General features: G+C 42.3%; 1 protein-coding gene across 1 annotated transcript in view; it reads left to right on the top strand.

Annotated features, from left to right (window-relative positions):
- LOC102433559 (cyclin-Y-like protein 1) overlaps positions 1-18,148 on the top strand; it is a 35,378-nt gene extending 17,230 nt beyond the window's left edge. Inside the window, exons 4-10 of the mRNA XM_006107716.2 lie at positions 974-1,071; positions 4,021-4,056; positions 6,635-6,686; positions 9,121-9,240; positions 13,554-13,720; positions 16,730-16,895; positions 18,038-18,148. Of these exons, the coding sequence (XP_006107778.1) occupies positions 974-1,071; positions 4,021-4,056; positions 6,635-6,686; positions 9,121-9,240; positions 13,554-13,720; positions 16,730-16,895; positions 18,038-18,148 (750 nt within the window). The remainder of the gene's footprint in view (positions 1-973; positions 1,072-4,020; positions 4,057-6,634; positions 6,687-9,120; positions 9,241-13,553; positions 13,721-16,729; positions 16,896-18,037) is intronic.
- The last annotated feature ends 3,694 nt before the right edge of the window (positions 18,149-21,842 follow it).

The raw sequence follows: 21,842 nt of genomic DNA, 5'->3' as shown, positions 1-21,842 counted from the left end.
TCAACCCTTCGCTATGATGCCCACTGACCACCAGGAGGCAGACACTCAATGCAGGAGCTGCCCCTGGTGGTAAGTGTGCTCCCAAAGCCAACCTCCTGTGGCCGGCCAACCTCCCATAGTCCCTCCCCCTGGCTGGTCGGCCCTGATCAGCCCAGATCAGGACTGGGCAAGACGGACCCAATCAGCCCTGATTGGCGGGCCAGGCCAAGGGACCCCCTACGTGTGCATAAATTTGTGCACCAGGCCTCTAGTAGAATTTGTAATATCATGTTAAGTACCGTATTATCTGAGGTTGTCTTTTGAGTAATGTAATAATAGTCTTATTTCAACATGAGGAGAGAGTTAAATTCTCAGAGTTGTTTGATCTATTTTTGGATGTGAGAGAATCTTAAAACAATACTTTTTAATTCTCAAGGTAAGGAAACTGAGGCCCAGAGAGAACTCTGGTCCCTAACTTGTGAGCCGCAGGCCAGCCCCAGCACACACACACCTCTGCCTCAGATACATGTATTTTGTCACACTGTCTCCTGAACTAACATTTATCATTGGCTTTTATGTACTTCAGTAAAAGCTCTTGCTTCAATATTATAGAAGGCAGTATGTCTTAATGTAGACAATAAATAGTAGAAATAGAAATCTTGGCAGGATTCATTTCTCAAGGAAAAAACACTAAAATCTTATTTTAAATGTTTTACATTGTTATAAAGGGAATTAATCATAGGTGTTTGCCAAGTTGGATTATAGGTAGTATGTCAAGGGCAGCATTTGATGACCCCCTCGTCAATTCTCATCATTGGAAGAGAGAGCATGCAGTGTGTTTGCCGTAGAGCTGCACATGGTATTGCACTGAAGCAGTTCATAGGGTATGAGAACAATTGTAATGCTTAATTGTCTGACATTTTCACCAAGGAAAAACACACTTTTGTAGGTTTAACTTACTGTGATATTTTCTTCTGCTCCCCTTCCCATTCAGGTGTCTCCTGGTCACCTTAGGGAAAAGTACAGCTCGTGTGCTACAGTATTTGTAGACAGCACTATTTCTCAGTCTGATTTGAAAATCACCTTGCAGTGGTGAGTACAAATAGGGGACAGAACCCTTATCCTGCCCATATGTACTTTCATTTGATTGTCCTTTTCAGTGCTCAGGTTAAAACACTGGTGTCAATTATATATTGATTTCCACTTCCATTTTAATCTTAGAGTGGATGGAAGAAGGGAAACCCACTTAACAATTAAAAAATCCCCCCCAAAGTGTTTATCTTTACTTGAGGCATTACTGTTCCTGAGACATTGTTGAACACAATGAAAGGAGAGGTGTGTTTCACTGAATGTTTCTGGAATAAAGTATTTCTTCATGAGATACAGGCCTGAAACCATGTGTACTACCCTGGAAGCTGCTCTTGGAAGAAGGGACAGCTTGTCCCCTACTGGCACCAGAGTGTATCCGCAAATACAGTTCATTGGATTGTGTCAGGTTTCCCCCATCCTACTTTCTTTTTTCCTGCACTATTTCTATATTGAAATGCACTCTCCTTCTAGGAAAAATGCATCAAAGCAGTCTAAAGGAACAACTTTTCAAAATAATTTCTTTGAGGGTTAAATTTGTTCAACTGAGGTTTTAATTTCATAGATGAATTAAATTTAGTTATATATATATATATATATATATATATATATGTATAGATATATATTTACACATCTTCAAGACACTACATTATATCGATCCATATATAACAAAATCAAAGCAAAAGCATGAGAGAGGTGAAGTTTGGGAAACATAGTCACAGTCAGGTTTACGCTTAAGCAAACATAACAGTGTCATGATGATGAAAACTATTCATTAAATTCTGTGAGTTCATAGTCCACAATTGGAGATGCACTTCAAAAACACCCTAATATGAAACTTTCAAGCTTACTTAAGAGCAAAATAAAACCAAACTAGGATGTAGAGCTTCCTGAATCCCATTGGCGCTGTCCAAGGATCATTATTGGTGTCTCTCCAGGATGAGAGGGTTGACTTTCCAGAACACAGTTTGGGAAATTCTACCTGAAAATATTAAAATCCTCATTCCTGATTTTATTTTTCAGTCCTAAGACATAATTTATTTATAAACTTAATTTTGTTTATATTGTATCAGCTTTTTGGCTAATTAAATTCTCAGTAACTTCTACTTTAATTATAACAGCCAGTTTGCAATCATAATAATGTAAGTTTCTTCTCTCATAACAACAGTTGAGATCAAATTGAGTTTCAGCAAAACTGGAACCCGTCTCTCTCTAAAGTCCTGAGCTTTGGCACCCAACTCACAATCACTGAGTCTTTTTCTTCAGTCTGGCCACTAAACCCGGGAGTAAAAACCAGTCCTTTCTGGTTGCATTTCATAGCTTCTTTTGAATTAGATGATTCTGGTGTTACAATATATAATTCAAGAGTTGTTTTGAAGATTAGCCTTACTTAGACAAGTGGGTGTTACGCCTTTTCCCTCCAAATTCGTCTAATTTTTGGAAGTACAGTAAATTTTCATTTGCCCTTATCAAGTTTTGAAAATGATCATTCAGTACATTTACTATTGGTAAATTAAAGGTTTAGTGAGAATATTAATAGAGCTCATTAGCTTTTAGGAATGATTTTGAAAAAATGTTTATTCTGGGGTAATAGTGCATTGTTCTCAATGGGATGGGTGAGCCTTATTAGAATCACTTACGCATTTTTTGTCTAAATGTGTCTCTAAACACATGCATTCCATTTCTCCTTCCCTAACACACTCTGTCACTCTCACAAGCCTTCTGATAAGCTGAGGAGGGATGGAAGGCATTTTTATGTGGAGAAAAGCATCTGGGATGATTTTGATTTTAACTCTACTTCATGTGTTCTCAAACTTTGCTGCACTTTGTCATCACCCGAGAAGCTTCCAAAGTTAACCAATGCCCGTTAAATCAGAGCATCTCAAGGTGGAAGAAGGCAGTTTGTAAAACTCCTCTGATGATCCCAATGCACAGCCAAGCTTGGGAACCACACTACCTGGTTAGAGGGTAGAAGAAGGAGAACTGCTTCTCACTCTTGGTGGGACCTTGAGCAAGTCAGTTTTAAGCCTTGGTTACTTTCTCTGTAAAATGGGTTGTTGAGTTAAATATCATCACAAGTTCATTGGTTCCTTTCAGCTTATATGCTTCAAATTCTATGATTTTAAAATCATTTTGAAGATGAAACTGTTTGAAGCACTATAGAAGTGCCCATCTTTGATGCTAACAATGCTACAGACCTTTGTACAACTGCTAATATTCTATAACCTAGTTATAAAATTCAGATTTGCTTTTCCTCAATTATTTGGAGCTTCATTTCTGACATTTGGGGCAAAGAGAAAAAGCATATAACTTGATCTACAGCACTCCTTTGTTTCATGTTACACAGCATCTGGGAATAACATAGGGATATAGGAACTTACGCAGTATATGAGGACTTACATCTGCTCATTAAAATTTTATTTAAACTAATTTGGAAATAAATGTTTTTAATACTACATGGTGTATAATTTTACTTCATTGCATCCTTATATTTGCCATTACATTTTCTTAACAATTATGTAAAAGTGACCTTAAATGATTCTCTTCTGTATAGAGCATTTTATTTAACTTTAGGGGAAAAAGGAAAATAGGTGAGCAGGTGGAAAAACTACTGTAGCTTAAATTTAAGCATGTGTACAAGTAGATCTAACTTGTACAGGATGAAAGGTTCTCTGAGTAGAAAGGCAAAAGATAGGGCAAGAGTGTAATAACTTATATGTTATAATAATCACCCAAAACATGTCTTCTAACAGCATATTCCTTAGCATTTTGGTTTTCCTAATTTTAGTAACTGACAAAGAACTACCACAAGGCAGAAAGTGCTTGGGCGATACTTTCTGAATGAGGATCTCATGGCCCCTGGAAGCTGGGATGGTCTTCCCCCACCACAACCCTTTTAAAACCTGTCTTCAGACCTGACATAAAGTCAATTGTTACTTTTTCTTTTCTCCACAGCCTGGCACTAGCAATATATTACCACATAAAGAAGAGGTGAGTTTTAAAACCAGTCTTGTTATTCTAGCTAATAAACTTACCAGATATAAAGTTAGTGTTAGATTTTAACTATGGATACTATTGAAGTAAGCTTTAGTGCTCTTATTACATTGTTGAAGCGAACCATTTGTTTTTGTCTTAGGACTCCTAATGCTTAAGTTATTGAGGATCCTGAAGAAAATTTGTTTATCTGGTTTATATTGATATTTACTGTATTAGAAATTAAAACTGAGAATTTAAAAATGAATTCCTTGTATGTTGAAACATGGTTTTTATAGCACTGTTGAAATTTTGAGCAGGATACTGCTTTGTTGTGGCGGATTGCCTGTGCGTTACAGAGTGTTTGCAGCTTCCCTAACCTCTCCTCACTAGATGCCAGTAGCATAATCTTCCCAGGGCCCATTTTGACAACAAAAGATGTATCCACCATGGCCGAATGTTTCCTGGGGGGCAGAAACACCCCTGATAGCGAGTCATAGTGTTAACATAATTCTTTATAAAAGAGAATCATTTTCCACAATAAATTGGTCGAATGGAAATTGTGTCACTTATTTACATTTTGCAAATCTCTTTATGTCTGGTTCAACAGAAGACAGCTGATTCTCACTTACACCCTGTCTTCAATCCTTAGTGATTACCTCAGTCATCTCAATAATTTGTTTTGAATAAACAATATGCAGACCCAGCCTCATGTATCTTTATGGCTAGAAAAGTTTGTATTTTCAAAGCCTTCAGATAATTTTGGATATTCTTTGATACTATACCAGAGTCCACAGAAGCTGTCTTCTGAAATTAGTTACAATGGAATTTTAAATCCTATCCTTGAACTTGTACTAAGGTCTCTGTTAAATTAGTACCCATGCATACATCTTCTATGCTAAATGAATCTCTTAAATTGTAAGTAATTTTCTAATAACATTGTGCATTGGTCATTTGTCAAGTATCAGCTCACATTTCTTTTTACAGTATCAAAACTCACTTTTGTTAGGTAGCATCACATAACCACCAGTCTTCCCAGAAAAACCTTTAGGTATTGAAAAACTGTTAGGTCACAAAAAGGATACAAGTTTTCCCCAATCTTGATTTTGAGCTTGATAGCTGGAACTGTGCAATTGGCAAGAAATGTATAAGTTATTTTCCTGGAAGTGAGAGACTCACTTTTCAGTCTTGAGTGCACGACACTTGTATTATCAAATAAAAATATTATTCTCTGAGAACAGTAGGGCATTCATCTCACAACTAATTCCAAGTGCTTTTCCTTAACAACCACATTTCAGTATGCAGAAATGCTTAATGCATACTTCCCCTTGCAGCATTTCTCAACCTGTGGGTCACGACCCCTTTGGCGGTCGAATGATCCTTTCACAAGGGTCACTTAAGACCATCCTGCATATCAGATATTTACAGTACAACTCATAACAGTAACAACATTACAGTTATGAAGTAGCAACGAAAATAATTTTATGGTTGGGTCACAACATGAGGAACTGTATTTAAAGGGCCAGAAGGTTGAGAACCACTGTAGAGTATAAAAAGAAGATTCAACTTCTAATAACATTATTCATTGTCACTGCTTTATCAAAGATGTGCTTAAGTAAAGCATATTTCTTGTCAACAAGTGGCAGTGAAGAATAGAATGACTACTAGCACAGATTGGGACCCCTGCCTTGATTCTTGCTCAGAAACCAGTTTTACTGACTTTGGCTTTTATCCAGTCATTGCAAATGTCAGTGTAAATGCAGGCAGTGCCTTAATATGTCTATACAAACAGTTTTGGCCTCATGGGTCTCCTGGAAATGGTCTAGTGGAACCACTGAAGCCTGCAAAACACACTTGGAGAACCACTGTGTAAATGAGCAGAGTGTAGTAGTGTGGAAAATTAAACCTAAAAACCCCAGAAGACTGGTTTCCCTCACTCAGTTGGTTGGAGCATTGTCTTGTACACCAAAAGCTGGCAGGTTTGATTCCAAGTTAGGCAGCACATACCTAGGTTGTAGGTTCAATTCTGTAAGGCCACATAGCTAGTTTTCCAGTTCCATGTATAGGGGGCAGCCAATCCATTTTTTCCCCCTCAAATCAATAGAGTGGTCACTTTTAAAATTCAAAGGCAAATTTTAACCTCAGATTATTGTAAAGAATCAAGAAGAAATATATTATATAATAAGAATATAATATAGGAAACTAGTAAGAGAAAAAACAGTGAAAAAAAAAACCAGGAATCTCATTCTCACATGAAGAATTGCCCACTACTACTGCGTTGTAAAATGTTCCTGTGTCTGCCAATGAGAAGTTAGAGGTCTGGCCATCGATTTGGTTGCCTAGTGTTGCCTATTAGGGAGGGTCAATGCTTATAAAGGCAGCTCTGGCAGGTCATTGTAGAAAAAATTTCACAGAATTTGATGTGCTGAATAAAAAGAGTTCAGAAAATTCCTACGGGATCTAAGAGAAGAATTTGTAGAAGGACTTTCTTTGTTGGAGGTTAAGCTCCCTCCACCCCCCTCTACTCCCAGCAGATGTGTTGCTAACACGACAGTTCCTGGATTAGTTTTTTTTCAATCACGTTCTTGTTTTCTAGAGATGCAAATAGATCCAAGGACATTTTTGATGAGAGACTCCATCCTGTCACAGTAAGTGCCAGTTGTATTGAGGTTGTCCTTTTCTCTCAGACAGTTGTGCTTATTCCATGCTGATTTGCTTCAAAATTAATCACTAGTAAAAAATTACTTTCTCCAGCTTGGAGTTCACATTACCTTCCTTTAAGTTTTCTTCCCCTCCCCATGTTGTATCTAATTATTTTACAAAAGGAACATCTAATATAAAAGCATAAGCGACTGTCTAACTGGTAGCTATGGCGCGAACTGACCAACAGAGGTCTGACATTCAATGCAGATGCTACTGAGTTGCTGTGACTTGGCAGATGTGGTTCTCAGGTGATGCACTCAGAACCAGAGAGGAGGGAGCGGATTCTGGGGTGTGTAACCCGAGAACTGCCCTCTTGCAATCCCAGACCCTTTGGGGGATGTCCGAGAGCGGTTTCAGCCTGATCCCTGCAGGCCAGAGCAGGGGAGCCCACCTGTGCACAAATCTGTGCATCAGACCTCTAGTGTTATATAAGAAACTAGAGGCCCAGTGCACAACATTTGTGTACTGGGGTGAGGGGTGCCTCAGCCTGACCTGCACCCTTTCACAGTCCGGGAGCCCTCGAGGGATGTTGGAGAGCTGGTTTTGGCCTGATCCTGGTAGGCCAGGCCGAGGGACCCCACCTGTGCTCAAATCCGTGCACCAGGCCTCTAGTTTATAATAATAAAAGTGTACTATGCAAACCGACCAAACAACCAAACAGCAGAACGACCTTCCAGATGAACTTTGGATGACTATGCTATGACACACACTGGTGCCAGGCCTGCCAAGGTGGGTGCAATGTGATTGGTCAGGGGGCCCGGCCATCGCCCCACGATCGCCCTACAGACTGAGGCCAAGGCCTCAAAGAGGGAGACCCATGCCTCTGGCTGGCGGGGCGATCGATCGGGGTGGGGTGGCACTCCGTGATTGCCCCAATGAGGGAGGCCCAGGCCATCCTCTGTGCGGTGACCATTTGTGGAGCCCCAGCTGGGTGGGCAGAGCCCCACGACTAATTGTCCTAAAGAGGAAGACCCAGGCTACACCTACAGACAGCACTGTCGTGTGTGGGCAGGGCCACCCTCTGCAGGGTGATTGATCTGGGGGCCCCCGCAATCAATCAACCCACAGAGGGAGGCCCAGCCCACTGGCTAGCAATGTGGTGGTGGGTGTGCAGGGCCAGCCAGTGATCACCCCGCAGAGGGAAATCCCAGGCCAGCCAATGATCACACCCCACGCCTGTTGCCCGCAGAGGGAGATGCCAAGTGATGGGGTAGGGGTTGGCAGTGCCACACCAATGGCAAGCAGTGGCAGCAGCGGGGGCATGGCCAGCTGCCAGTAGCCAGGGGAAGGAAAGCCCCAGTAGGCCCTGATCACCAGTCAAACCTAGGGACCCTACGCGAGGGGTCCCAGATTGTGAGAGGGCACAGGCTGAGGGCCACCCACCCATGCACAGATTTTGTGCACTGAGCCTCTCGTGTTATATAAGAAACTAGAGGCCCGGTGCGCGACATTCATGTACTGGGGGTGGAGGATCCCTCAGCCCAGTCTGTGCATTTTGCAGTCTAGGAGCCCTTAGGGGATGTCTGACTGATGGCTTACATCCTTAGCACTGCCGCGGAGGCGGGAGTGGCTCCTGCCACAGCCACTATGCTCGCCAGCCATCAGCCTGGCTTCTGGCTAAGCAGCACTCCGCCTGTGGGAGCACACTGACCATCAGGGGTCAGCTCCTGTGTTGAGGCTCTGCCCCTTGGTGGTCAGTGCGCATCACAGTGACCAATTGTTCCGCCATTCGGTCGATTTGCTTATTACCCTTTTATTATATAGGATAGGTCAGTAAGAACTGAGTTTCAGCTTTGTATAATTAGTGAGCTACAGTGGACAACATGCCTGAAAAACAAAAATGTATATGTTTAAAAGAAAATTTTCAATAGCATCAAGCAATATGAATATTTATACATAACCTAATAGATATGTCAGGATCTCTAGAAGACAATTAAACAGCTATTTAAATATTGAATTAATTAGAATGACAAAAATTTTAAAATGTCTTGAGATATGCTCTATAACAACATGTGGCTGGTGAGCACTGTATGCACAGCACAGCCTTAGAGCCCGATGGTTACATTCTCAAAGTTGATTGCAGAGAAGTATGACATGATGACCAACAAGTCTTTGGAGCCTAAAAATAGTTCACATTTAGACAGAATATTGTAGGGGAAGGTGGAAAGGAATATATAAATATTCTGAGGTTGTGCCTGTATTTATCTTTATTGCGTGTCAATATTCAGTCACTGTTTTTTAAGGTCCCATTATTTATATTTAAAAGGCTAAAATACCTGTCACCCAATCAAAATTATTTTAAGCGGCACATGGGCACAAGTGGAACATGGTTGTTACAAAAGTACTTAATATTTTTCTTCAATGGGTACTTTCTTTCAGGAAGAAAAGGTTCCTGAGGAATTCTTTCATCATAATCCTGATCCCGAATCAATTTACAGATTTATTCGACCTTTCTTCATTGCCTTTAAGGCAACAGGAGGATATGCCATAACAACATTGGTAAGATAGTTCTTCTTTCAGAACTTTATTAAGGGAAACCTATCAAAGGATGTAAAGTTCACACACTTGAGCTTAATAATCACTATGATTTAAAATGTCCTTGCTTTTTTACCACAAAGCGATTTGTATCAAAGGCAGCAGGAGGGAGAGGTTTCCAATTTCTCCCTCCAGGCCTCAGGCGACATAGGCACATGCAGTGCACACAGGCATACATACAAGGTGTGCTGATGGGGCAGGATGGAGGCAATAACAGAACCTTCTGGGCCCCAGGCAGTGACAGGTTCAGTGTAGGTCAAAGCTGAGTCGCAGGCTGCATTCCCCAGGCAGTTGTAATGTGTGTCCTGACTGAGAACTAGAGCCCAATGTTCTCTGTTCCTTGGATGATGGGTATTCATCCGTCCTTGCTGTCCTCTTGTGCCTGCCTGTGATGTTTCCAGGATTCTAGTGCCAGTAGGACCTGAAAGGGCTTTGCTGGTTGTCTGCTCAGCTACAGCTGTGTAAGGGGCTCTGTGTCATTCATCCAGGCTTCCTGTGGAAAGAGTGTGTCATTTGGAATGAGAGGTCCATTCTCGTGAGAAAGAATGGGGATTGTATCACTCCTCCCTCGGACAATCCTAAAGGGGAAAGTCTCCTGCTTGGTCTGAGGGAAGAGTACTTAGTGCAGTGCCTCCTCCATCAGTTTTCAATCAGAATTTTGGAGAGGCTGCCTGTGCTTCTGAATAGAGACCCCTCGGTGGGCACTGGATTAGACACAGGCCTTTTCACGGAGCTGCCAGCCATCTGGAGTGCTGAGCACAGCTGATCAAAGGCGGGAGTGGTGCTCCCACTTGAAGAGCTAGGGAACTCAGCAAGGAGAACATCTGGGGTAGAAGAGGGTGAGTGCTTTTCAAACACATTAAGATGATGCACCTGTGAGACAGAGGGGCATCTCTAGAGATCATCCTACTATATAAAAACCCTGAGTTCATCACAACCGGAGGTTCAGCCAACCGAAAGTCAGTCATGCAGTCAGCACATGGTTGCCGTGGTGACCCAGCACTGACTGCTGCGGCTGCAGGCACTATGACCCAGCACTGACTGCTGAGGGGAATGCAAACCAGGCCCAGAGAGAGGCCTGAAGAGAGAAGCAGGGTCTGATCCATAGCCTGTGTGGCAGCTGTTGATCAACACTTGCCTCTCTCTTTCTCTCCAAGCCGGGCCAGCAGCAGCACCTCTATTTCTCTCCAGGCCTCCACCGGGGATGCTCATCAGTGCCGCACTTCTGAGCAGGCTCTGTTGATAGACCCAGAGACGCTGACTGGCATAGAAACTGACCAGTCAGAACTAAATCTGGGTGAAGTGTGAGCAGCCAATGGCTGCCTAGGAAGCAGAGCTTTTGATGCTGATTGGCATAGAAAGAGACTAGTCAGAACCAAATTGGCCAGCAGAGGAGGGCAGTTGGCAAGATCAGGCCAGTCAGGCCAGCAGGAGAGGGCAGTTAGGGGTGATCAGGCAGTCAGGCAGAGGCAGTTAGGGGCAATTAGGCAGGCAGGCAGGCAGAGGCATTAGGGGCAATCAGGCAGGTAGGCAGGTGAGCAGTTAGGAGCCAGCAGTTCCAGATTGTGAGGGAGATGTCTGACTGCCAGTTTAGGCCCATGGGATTGGGCCTAATCTGGCAGTTGGACATCCCCCAAGGGGTTCCCGATTGGAGAGGGTGTAGGCTAGGCTGAGGGAACAACCCCCTCCATGCACGCATTTGATGCACCAGGCCACGCGTTTGAATATATGGAATTAGAGCATGAATCTGAGCTACTGGCAGGGAATTAGTATTAGCTATTCCAATACCGAGAAAATGTGTGAATAAAAAGTGCATGGAAGCAGGAAGAGTAGCAAGAGCAGGTATTTAGTGGATTTATGGAATGAGCAACTTCTTGTCAGCATTGAGCACTTTGACCTCACTCTCTTTCTGGAACCTCGCTTATCTTCCTTCTATTTTATTGTTTCTCCCTGTTTTCGATAGCACCCTAAGCTATGCCTGATGATTTCTCCTTCAGAGCTGAGTCCTTACAGATCTAAGTGCAGAGGATAGAGGAGAGCCATGGTTGAATAAAGTGTTTGCTTTTATGGAGCTTCTGTCCTAGTGAGGAAGAGATAAATATTTCTTTAACTGAGTGTTGTTAAAAGGTGAATATCTCAGGTAGTAGTAAATATCACGAAGGTACAGCAGGGTGACGTGATATCATGCTGAGAGGGGCTTGCTACTTGAGAGAGGTGATCAGGAAGAGCCTCTGTAAGAGATGACATCTGACCCTGGCCTGACTGAACTGAGGAAGATGAGGAGCTCTGGCGTTATGTGCAGAGGGAATAAGTGCCAGCCTCTGAGACGGGAACTTATACTTGGTATTTGAGTAAGAGTGAGGTATGGCCAGTGTGGTCAGAGTGTGGAATGAGGGAGAGAATGTAGGTCATGTGGACCTAGAAGGGCAAGTGCTACCTGATTGGCCTTGCAGCTTGCAGGCCATGGGAGAAAGTGACATTTTTATTTGTTTGGTGGAAACACTTTGGCAGAGTTGAGCAGGGTGGGGAAGTGCTCTTGATTACAAAAGCTATCCAGGCTGCTTTGGGGACAATGATTGTAGCTGGGAGTCTGATTGGAGGCCAAGAAGTCAGGGGCAATAACTGACATGGGTGAGAAGTGACAAATAGACTAGGAAGCAGACTCACTATCAGTGACAGGCAGCGATAACAAGAGTTGCTAACAGTTTGCAACAGGTCAACTCAATTGGACGTCTTTGGCCAAGCACCTAGGCAAATGGCAGTGCCCCACATGACATTAGGGAATGCGTGGGGAGTGGGGAGCTGGGGTGAAGAGCTCTGGTTTGTATGTGCACACGCACCGATGACCTTAGCAGTAGTAGTTTCAGTCGAGTGACAGTGCCAGGGGCAGACTACAGTGGGTGAAGGAGAGAGTGGGAGATGAGAAGCAGCTTCAGGGCATTCACTGTGAGCAAACAGACAGGAGGCAGTCTAGGGATTGTGGGGAGTGGGATGGGTATCACATAAATACATTCATATTGGGGAGAATCTCTGCCACAGGAAAGTGTTCAAGAAGAGGTAATTATGGGAGGTGTTCTTCAGAAGTGGGATGGGATTGACTTCACTGCTAGAAGAGTTTCAGTGAGAAGAGAAATCTCAATTCCACTGACACAGGAGGGCAAGTGGTATAAATGAATGAGTAATGGCACATTCTAAATCTGTAGAAGTGATGAAGGAAAGTTGAGTGATTTCCAATGTTGTGTATGTCTCTAATTATTCCCAGAAAGTTGACAGTTGAACCTTGTAAGGAGGTTCATTCATAGGATATCTGGGAGCATTTAGCTTTGAAAGATTGGTGCAAACTTTCACTAATAGCACATAATGTTCAGTAACCTTTTGCTTTCTAAAATACAGTTGGGTTTTAACACCTTTGGCTAATGTGGGCTGTCAATCTGATAACCTCGGACAGTAAACATACTCTTCTTCAAAGAACCCTTTGACGAAACAGCAAATCACAGCTTGCCTCTATAATCTTTGCTTAGCTGTTAACTTCACCCAGTAGAATAGACATGTAATACATGTGAAGAAATCATGAGATCTCACCAGCTATCTGGCAGGTTTAGAGGAGAACCAGGGAGATAGAGACTGGCAGCTCTGCTACAACTGAAACCAACAGAACTGACCAAGCTTCAGGTTGTGTAAGACAGACATGGATTTCACAGAATCCTGATGGAGATGTGAGGCTTAGGGGATATGAAATGTCTATCCTTGGTGTGCGTGTGTGTTTCTTACAAAGGCACTAAGTCCAGGAATACCTGACAGTTGTAGAGACCTGCCTCAGACACACCTGTTTGCACGGCCTGTCCTGCTGCACCACACAGCAGCCACTGGGGGGACTCTGTTCAAAAAAATTGTTTTTAATCCTCACCAGAGGATATTTTATCCATTGATTTTCAGAGAAAGTAGAAAAGAAAGGGGAGGAGAGGAGAAATAGAGAGAGAATCATCAGTATGAGAGAGAGACATCTATTGATTGCCTCCCGCATGAGTCCTGACAGGGGCCAAGAGTGGAACCAGCGACTCTTTGGTGAGCAGGCTGGAAATTCACCTGGGAAAGTAGGCAGTAGAAGTGTCTGATTTGCAACTGTTTCTTGGCCTCTGGCTTTGGCTGGCCAAGCAGTCTCTCTAGAAGCTATGAATAAAGGCATGTCAAAAACTGATGAAATCTATCATTCCTGAAAGTTCTTATCACAGCACTTAAACTGAACTAGAATCAAAAACCAGTGTTCTACTTTGCAGGTTTACATAGAAAGACTTTTATCTTATGCTGAAATCGACATTTGCCCATCTAACTGGAAACGCATTGTTTTGGGAGCGATTATTCTGACATACAAGTATCTGCACGATGAGGCTATGTGGAATTTTCACTTCTTCTCATTGCTAAGGGGCATTACAATCAAGAACTTGTGAGTTTGCAAGATTTTGATGAAGTTTCAAACCATTTTCGAATACCTTATTTGCCCCATAAAGTTTACAAAATAAGAAATATTTTGAAAGGTTACATTGTGCAGAGGACTGAACTAGGCATAAAATTACGTACATTTTTCTATCCATATTTGCTTTGACATTTCATACTCCTCATTAATTAGTATGTCTTCATGTGTTATTATTGTAATAATCTGTGTGATAATTTGGTATATTTCTCTGGTAGCAAAGTTTGTAGAAGCTCAGATTCAAAAACAACAGTAATGTAAATACCTTCATGCCTTTCTTAACGCTTTCTACCAGTTCAGGTTTTATTCCCCCATTTTCAAAATTTCATTTATTTTCAATAAGACTTTACATTCAATATCTATATATAAATAAAAGCTAAGCGACCGGCTGCCCAGCCAGTAGTTATGAGGTGCATTGGCCACCTGGGCAGATGCTTAACGCAGGAGTGATAACCATAGGCGTGGGAACATGGAACAGACTGATGAATCTCAGAGAGAATGGGGGAGTGGGAAGTGCAGGAAGAGATTAACCAAAGATCTTATATGCATACTAGAGGCCCAGTGCACAGATTCGTGCACTGGTGGGGTCCCTCGGCCTGGCCTGCAGGGATCAGGCCGAAACTGGCTCTCTGACATCCCCCGAGGGTCCCGGGTTCTGTAAGAACACAAATCTGTGCACCGGGCTTCTAGTTATTTCATATTAGTCTCAGGTGTACAGCATAATGGTTAGAAAATCATGTGCTTGGCGAAGTGTTTTCCACAATATTTTTAGTACTGACCTGACACCATGCATAGTTATTGCAGTATTATTGACTCTCTTTCCCATGGTGTAATTTATATCCCCTAACTGCATTGTAATTGCCAGTCTGTACTTCTCAATTTCTTCACCTTCTTCACCCAGCTCCCCCAAACCTCTTCTCCTCTGGCAACCATCAAAATGTTCCCTTTACCTCTGAGTCTGCTTCTGTTTTGTTTGTTCATTTATATTGCTTTTTAGTGAAATCATATGTTATTTGTATTTCTCTGACTGACTTATTTCACTAACATTATACCCTCTAGGCCAACTATTCTCTCACAAATGGCAGAAATTCATTCTTTTTTATGGATGAGTCATAATATTCCACTGCTTTTTTATCCACTCATCAGTTAATGGGCACTTGAGTTGCTTCTACAGCTTAAGGATTATGAATAATGCTGCAGTGAATATAGGGTGCATATATCCTCTCAATTAGTGCCCTGGTTTTCTTCAGATATATACCAGGGGTAGAATCACTGAGTCATAGGCAGTTCAATTTTTAATTTTTGAGGAACTTCCATACTATTTTCCACAGTGTCTGCACCAATATACGTTGCCACCAAAAGTGCACGAGGGTTCCCTTTTCTCCACATCCTTGTCAGCACTTGCTGTTTGTTGATGATAGCCATCCTGACAGGTGTGAGGATATCTCATTGTGGTTTTAATTTGCATATCACTGATGATCAGTGATGTTAAGCATCTTTTCCTATCTATCAGCCATCTGTATGCTCTCTTTGGATAAGTGTCTTTTCAGGTCTTCTGTCCATTTTTTAATTAGATTTTTCGTATTTTTGGTATTGAGCTGTATATGTTTTATAGAAGTTGTTTAGTTATGTATGTTTTTTATAAATTTTGAATATTAGACCCCCTATTAGATATATCAATGTCACATATGTTTTCCCATCAGTGGGTTGTCTTTTTATTTTGTTGATGTTTTCTTTTGCTATACTAAAACTATTAGTTTGATATAGTCCCAATCCTTTTTTTTTCTTTTATTTCGCTTGCTCAGGGTAATCTATCAGCAAAGCACTAAGAGAAATATTCCAGATTTTAGTGCCTATGTTTTCTTCTAGGAGTTTTATGGTTTTGACACTTACATTTAGGTTAACATTCCATTTTGAGTCTATTCTTGTATATGGTGTAAGAAGTGGTCTAGCTTCAATGTTTGAATGTATCTGTTCAATTTACCCAACATCATTTATTAAATAGACTGTCTATATACCGTTGAATGAAGTCTCCTCTTTTGTCAAATAGTAATTAAACATATAGGTGTGGGGTTATTTCTGGGCTTTCAATTTTGTTTCATTGATCTATGTTTGTTTTTATGCTAGTACCATGCTGTTTTGATGACTATAACCCTGTAGTGGGGTTTGATATCAGGTAGTGTGATACCTCCAGCCTCTTTTGTTTTTCTCTCAACTGCTGTGACGAACTGTCCAGGGTCTTTTGTGTGTCCGTATAAAACTCTGGATTAGTTGTTCTACTTCTGTAAAAGATGGCATTGGCATCTTGATAGGAATTTGGTTGAAAGAGATTATTTGAGGTGGTATGGACATTTTAAAGGTGTTAATGCTTCCTGTCCATGAGCATTGTACATGCTTCCATTGAGTTGTCTCTTCCTCAGTTTATTTTTGGTGTCTGATAATTTTCCAAGAGTTTTCCCCTCAAAGATAAGAGTGGTGGTTCTGAATGGATCCATTTGTTGCTGTGGTGATGTGCCCAGTCCTTTTGTTGGCACATCTCTATTTTACTAATCCCCTTCCTGCTATCAGCCTGGTGAGAATGTCTGCAAGTTCTTCAGGGCTAAGAAACAGCATACATCATTCCTTTCATCTGAGCACTAGAGTGGAGCCCTGAGAGTGAGCAAGAAGAATAAACCTACAGCTGCACTAATGGGACTCTGATAATTGAGCCCCTAGTCAACAGCTGTTGTGCACAAGAGACATAACCTCCTTCCCTTTGTCCCAAACTCAAAGTCCTTCCCCTTGTCCCAAACTCAAAGGGGACCACAAATTGTTGAGCCTTGTTTGCCTGGTTGAACATTAGTGTATTAGCCCAGGTTGGTAGCCTTTATTTGATTAAAACTAAACTCAGAGCCAACCTAGTAGCTTAGAATGACAATTTTGAAGAGAACCATGTTGACTAAAATTGCCCTGTGGTGGTTTTGTGTTTTCCTTCTTCCCCAGAAATGAGTTGGAAAGGCAATACCTATGTCTACTGCAGTTTCGTCTGTATGTTTCTACCAGTGTCTATGCCCAATACTATTTTGACCTTCGGTCCTTAGCAAGTGACCATGGATTGTTGCCTATTGCATTGACTCCTCTTCAAAAAGAACGAGCACTGAACCTAGAGGTAAGGCTGTGAAATCACAAAGTGGGGTTTTCCGTCAGACTCAAAAACCAGTATCTGTGCATAAATCATATTATGTAGAGACTAGGAAAATGAAAAGCTGTTTTAAACTAACACATTGAATAAGACTTATTAACTCTCTCACATCATATTAGCAGTATTTTTATGGTGTATATAAGAATCCTACATTATAAAATTACCTTTTCTGTGACCACGATTCAGAATAATTTAAATCCATTTTAAACTTTGATGGTTTTTTTTGAAACTGTATTCTATTTTATAGCCATACATGAATAATTTCCTACAATTGTATCATTAATCATATCTACAACCATATTCTACTTATCACTCTTAACTCAGTTTGCAAATTCATGTCTTTTCTGTATAGATCACAGCTCAGTACCTTCAGTTTGATAGACAAAAGTAACCTGAGAGAGAGATACTTAGATTGTAGAATATGTACTTCAAACACTGGGTGTAGAAAGTATATGGGTTTTTAATGGCATTTGTAAAGTATGTGCGACAAAGTAATATTTATGGCTTATGAATTCTGGGGAGTATACAACAAAATTACAACTAAAATGGACAGTTTTTGTGGTACTTAATAGTCCTTTAGAGTGCGTCTACCTTAATGTGCAAGTGAAATAGTACCTTGATGGTGCATCAGTCACTAGACCTTTCGAGCTTTCAGTAAAATACAGCACATGCCAGCCTCATTAAAATTTGCTTAGAGTAAATGCTAACTAATGAAGATTGGATAGAATGTAAATAGCTGAGTAAACAATAACATTTCCCAACTGTATATTTATTATATTTAAGGAACCAAGTGTACAGACAACAGATGATACTGTTGTGAGGAAGACTGTCACACCTTTGACATCTTGAAAAAACCCAAACTTTAACAAATTCTAAGTTCCCCTTTGCTGTGTCAATCTAATCAGAGTCCCTAAACTACTTAACTTCGTGGATGAACATAAAATAGGATCCCAAGGACCATGCAGTGTATACGCAGCTCTCCGAAGAGGCAATGACCATAATCCATATAAAGAATTAGGACTGTGTGGCTATCAGTGATGCTTTCTCTGTGAAGGCTGCAGCTCCTTTATTTTGAATGTACCTGTGTCCTATCTCATGTCTCCCCCTAGGCCATTGCCAGATATTGTGAAAACAAAAACCTGTGCAGGGTGGCCATAAAAAAATCTGGCAGCTGTGCTAACCTTACTGATGTGCAGCGTGCCCATGCCATCTTATCTTAAGGAGGAATGAGGGCTGTGACATGATGAGCGCCTCATCTGCAAGGACTGGAGAAGGATCACTGCTCCTGCTCCAATCCCAGGTAAGTTCTTTCCTTTTAAGGGAGACGGGGGTGGCGGGGGGGGCGGTATTGACATAATGAGTATCTCACCTACCAAAACAAGTACTGTTGAAATATAATATTCCCTATTCTGGCAAGTTTAGTATTTCCTCTTAAAAATAAGTTAAAGGTTTTAACCTGATGAGGATCTTTTTTAGCCTATGCTTAATTTAGGATCCTTAGTATTTTTCATATCCCTTTGATTATTTTTATTACTAGAGGATATTACATTTGTTTAATTTTGTTTTCAGTTTTGGATAAAAAGGAAATGTCTCTCTTAAACTTTTAACAATTTCTAGTTACCTGCCACTTGACATTTTCTTTTCAGCTTTGGTCCTCTCACTTAATAAGTTTAAAGTACCTATTTCTGTATACTAGTATAGTTTCAAATGCTTTAATGTTTACTTTAATAATGTGGAAAATGGATTATTTTACAGTAGAAAATTCCTTAAATATTTTATATTGCTTCCTAGAACAAAATAGCTACTTTTTAAATATATATTATGTGCTGTTTCCTTTCCTCCTGAACCTTTTAGACATTGTTACCATATAAGAATTACTTTAAAATAATTTTAATTATGAGTTTTCATTTCAGTTTTTCTGACCTTGAAGATTTCTCTTTCTTTTTAATTGATGTCAGAGGGAAAGGAAGGGAGAAGGAAAGAGAAAGGGAGAGAAACATGGATATGTGAGAAATATCTACCAGTTGCCTCCCATCCAGTGTCTGGGACTGGGGATCCAACCTGGCACCTGGGTATGTGCCCTGACTGGTCACTGAATCCTGGACCCTTTGGTGCCTGGGAAGACACTCCAATCCACTGAGCCATCTAGCCAGGGTGAAGATTTCTCTTTCAAAGAAATTAAATAACAACTATTCTCATTATAAAAATCATATATTCTGTGCTCTTTAGCCTTTGAAAATTCTTGTGTAACTGGCCTTAAAACTGCCACAATGAACTAGTGAAGTGTAGATTTCTGGTGGTACAGACGCTGGATACAACGGGTGGCGGTTCTGTATTACTTTCCAGGACCGCCTTGCTAGCAGGTATTTCCAAGGGCTTATATTATATAATACATACCATTAGCTATCATGTCTAGAAATTGGTTTTAAAGAAATTAGACAACCAATATCTAGAAAGTAAAATTTCATTGTTTGTGATCTACATCTTGCTTTCCCTATTGGACTGTCTGTGTTGCACTACTGCCTTTTTGAGTTAAAATGTGTCTGTGATGTCAGCATTTTCTCTCCTAACTCTGCAGTTACAATGGCAAATTATAAAAGCACATTAGCAAGGAAGAATTTTAAAGATTGGAACACTTCCATGATGTTTCTTCTTGAGTCTTTTCAAGCATAACGTTTCAAAAAATTTAACATGTTTAGAGTTGATAATACAGTTAAGAAAGTGAGTAGAAAATATTCACTAGGCTAGGATGTCAGTCAAAAGGGTCATTAAGATTGAGTTTAAATATTTTCCAGGTTTTACTGGGTTGCATATAGGCATATTTAATATTTCATTAAAGTTATCAGAATGTTGGCAGGAATAGTTGAAGTATTTAAAATTTTTTGTAAAGATTAGGTGCTTAAAGCCAGTCTCTATACTAAAAAGTAAGGAAATAGTAAGATCTTTTATTGTAACTTTTTTTATTAGTATCTTAGTATATACTGCATACTTACTGTGGACAGTGCTGTAAGATCCACAGTGATAGATTAAAAGGCTTCATAATACATTAAGTTTGCTACTTCAGTAACTAATTCAGGTGGGGATACTACACTGAATTCCCCTTTGAAAAATACACAGGCAAGGCAGCACCCCAGGACACAAGGCCTCATTTTTAAAGTGGACATGAATAAAATGAGATTTTAAATTTTGATCAGAGGGCCGACCTCAGGCACGGCGTACCCCTGGTCCCAGGAGCCGCCTTGCCTGTGGCCCATGATTGTGATTTAAAGCCGGGCTTCAGGCAAGGGGGCACCCCAGGACCCAGGAGCCGCTGTGCCTGCAGCCCCTGATTGAGATCTGAAAGCAGGAACACAGGCAAGGCGGCACCCCAGAGGAATCATCAGCCATCTTTCCTGTGGCCCAGGATCGTGATCATGATCAGAAAGCTGAGCCCAAGGCCAGGCAGCACACGGGGTCTCAGGAGCCGCCTTGACTGTGGCCCATGATATTGATTTGAAAGCCGGGCCACAGTCAAGGCGGCACCTCGGGTCCCAGGAGCAGCCTTACCTGTGGCCCAAGATTGTGATTTAGAAGCCGGGCTTGAGGCAAGGCGGCACCCCAGGACCCAGGAGCGGCCTTGCCTGCAGCTGTGATCATGATCGTAACCGTGATCGTGATTGTGATCTGAAAGCAGGACCACAGACAACGCGGCACCCCTGAACCCAGGAGCTGCCTTGCCTGCAGGCGTGATCGTGATCCTGATCGAGATTTAAAAGCAGGACCACAGGCAAGGCGGCTCTCCGGGACCCAAGTGGACCCTTGATCATGATCATGTAGAGAGGGCTGTCCTCAGGCACGGCGGCATGATGGGACCCAGGAGCGGCCTTGCCTGTGGCCCATGGTTGTGATTTAGAAGCCGCGCTTCAGGCATGGTGGCATCCAAGGACCCAGGATCCGCTGTATCTGCAGCCCGTGATTAACGTCTGAAAGCAGGACCATAGGCAAGGCGGCACCCCAGGAACAATCAGCCATCTTGCCCGTGACCCAGGACCATGATCATGATCAGAAAGCTGAGCCCAAGGCCAGGCAGCACGCTGGGTCCCAGGAGCCGCCTTGCCTGTGGCCCATGATCATTATTTGAAAGCCGGATCACAGGCAAGGAAGCACCCCTGGACCCAGGAGCTGACTTGCCTGCAGCCGTGATCGTGATCCTGATCGAGATTTTAAAGTAGGACCACGGGCAAGGCGACACCCCGGGACCCAAGTGGACCTGTGATCATGATCACGTTAACAGGGCTATCCTCAGGCATGGCGGCACAACGGGACCCAGGAGCGGCCTTGCCTGTGGCCCATGATCGTGATTTGAAAGCCAGAACACAGACAAGGCGGCACCCCGGGACCCAGGAGCTGCCCAGCCTGCAGCCTTGATCTCGATTTAAAAGCAGGACCACAGGTAAGGCGGCACCCCTGGACCCAGGAGCTGCCTTGCCTGCAGACGTGATCGTGATCCTGATCGAGATTTAAATGCAGGACCACAGGCAATGTGGCACCCCAGGACACAAGTGGACCCGTGATCATGATCACTTTCAGAGGGCTGTCCTCAGGCATGGCGGCACAACGGGACCCAGGAGCGGCCTTGCCTGTGGGCCATGATTGTGATTTAGAAGCTGCGCTTCAGGCATGGTGGCATCCAAGGACCCAGGATCCGCTGTTCCTGCGGCCCGTGATTGAGATCTGAAAGCAGGACCACAGGTAAGGCGGCACCCCAGGAACAATCAGCCATCTTGCCCATGGCCCATGATGATGATCATGATCAGAAAGCTGAGGCCAAGGCCAGGCAGCACGCTGGGTCCCAGGAGCCGCCTTGCCTGTGGCCCATGATCATGATTTGAAAACCGGACCACAGGCAAGGCGGCACCTCTGGACCCAGGAGCT

This window comes from Myotis lucifugus, unplaced genomic scaffold (assembly GCF_000147115.1).
Source record: "Myotis lucifugus unplaced genomic scaffold, Myoluc2.0 scaffold_1376, whole genome shotgun sequence".
NCBI lineage: Eukaryota > Metazoa > Chordata > Mammalia > Chiroptera > Vespertilionidae > Myotis > Myotis lucifugus.
This window is presented reverse-complemented; position numbering and strand designations above follow the sequence as displayed.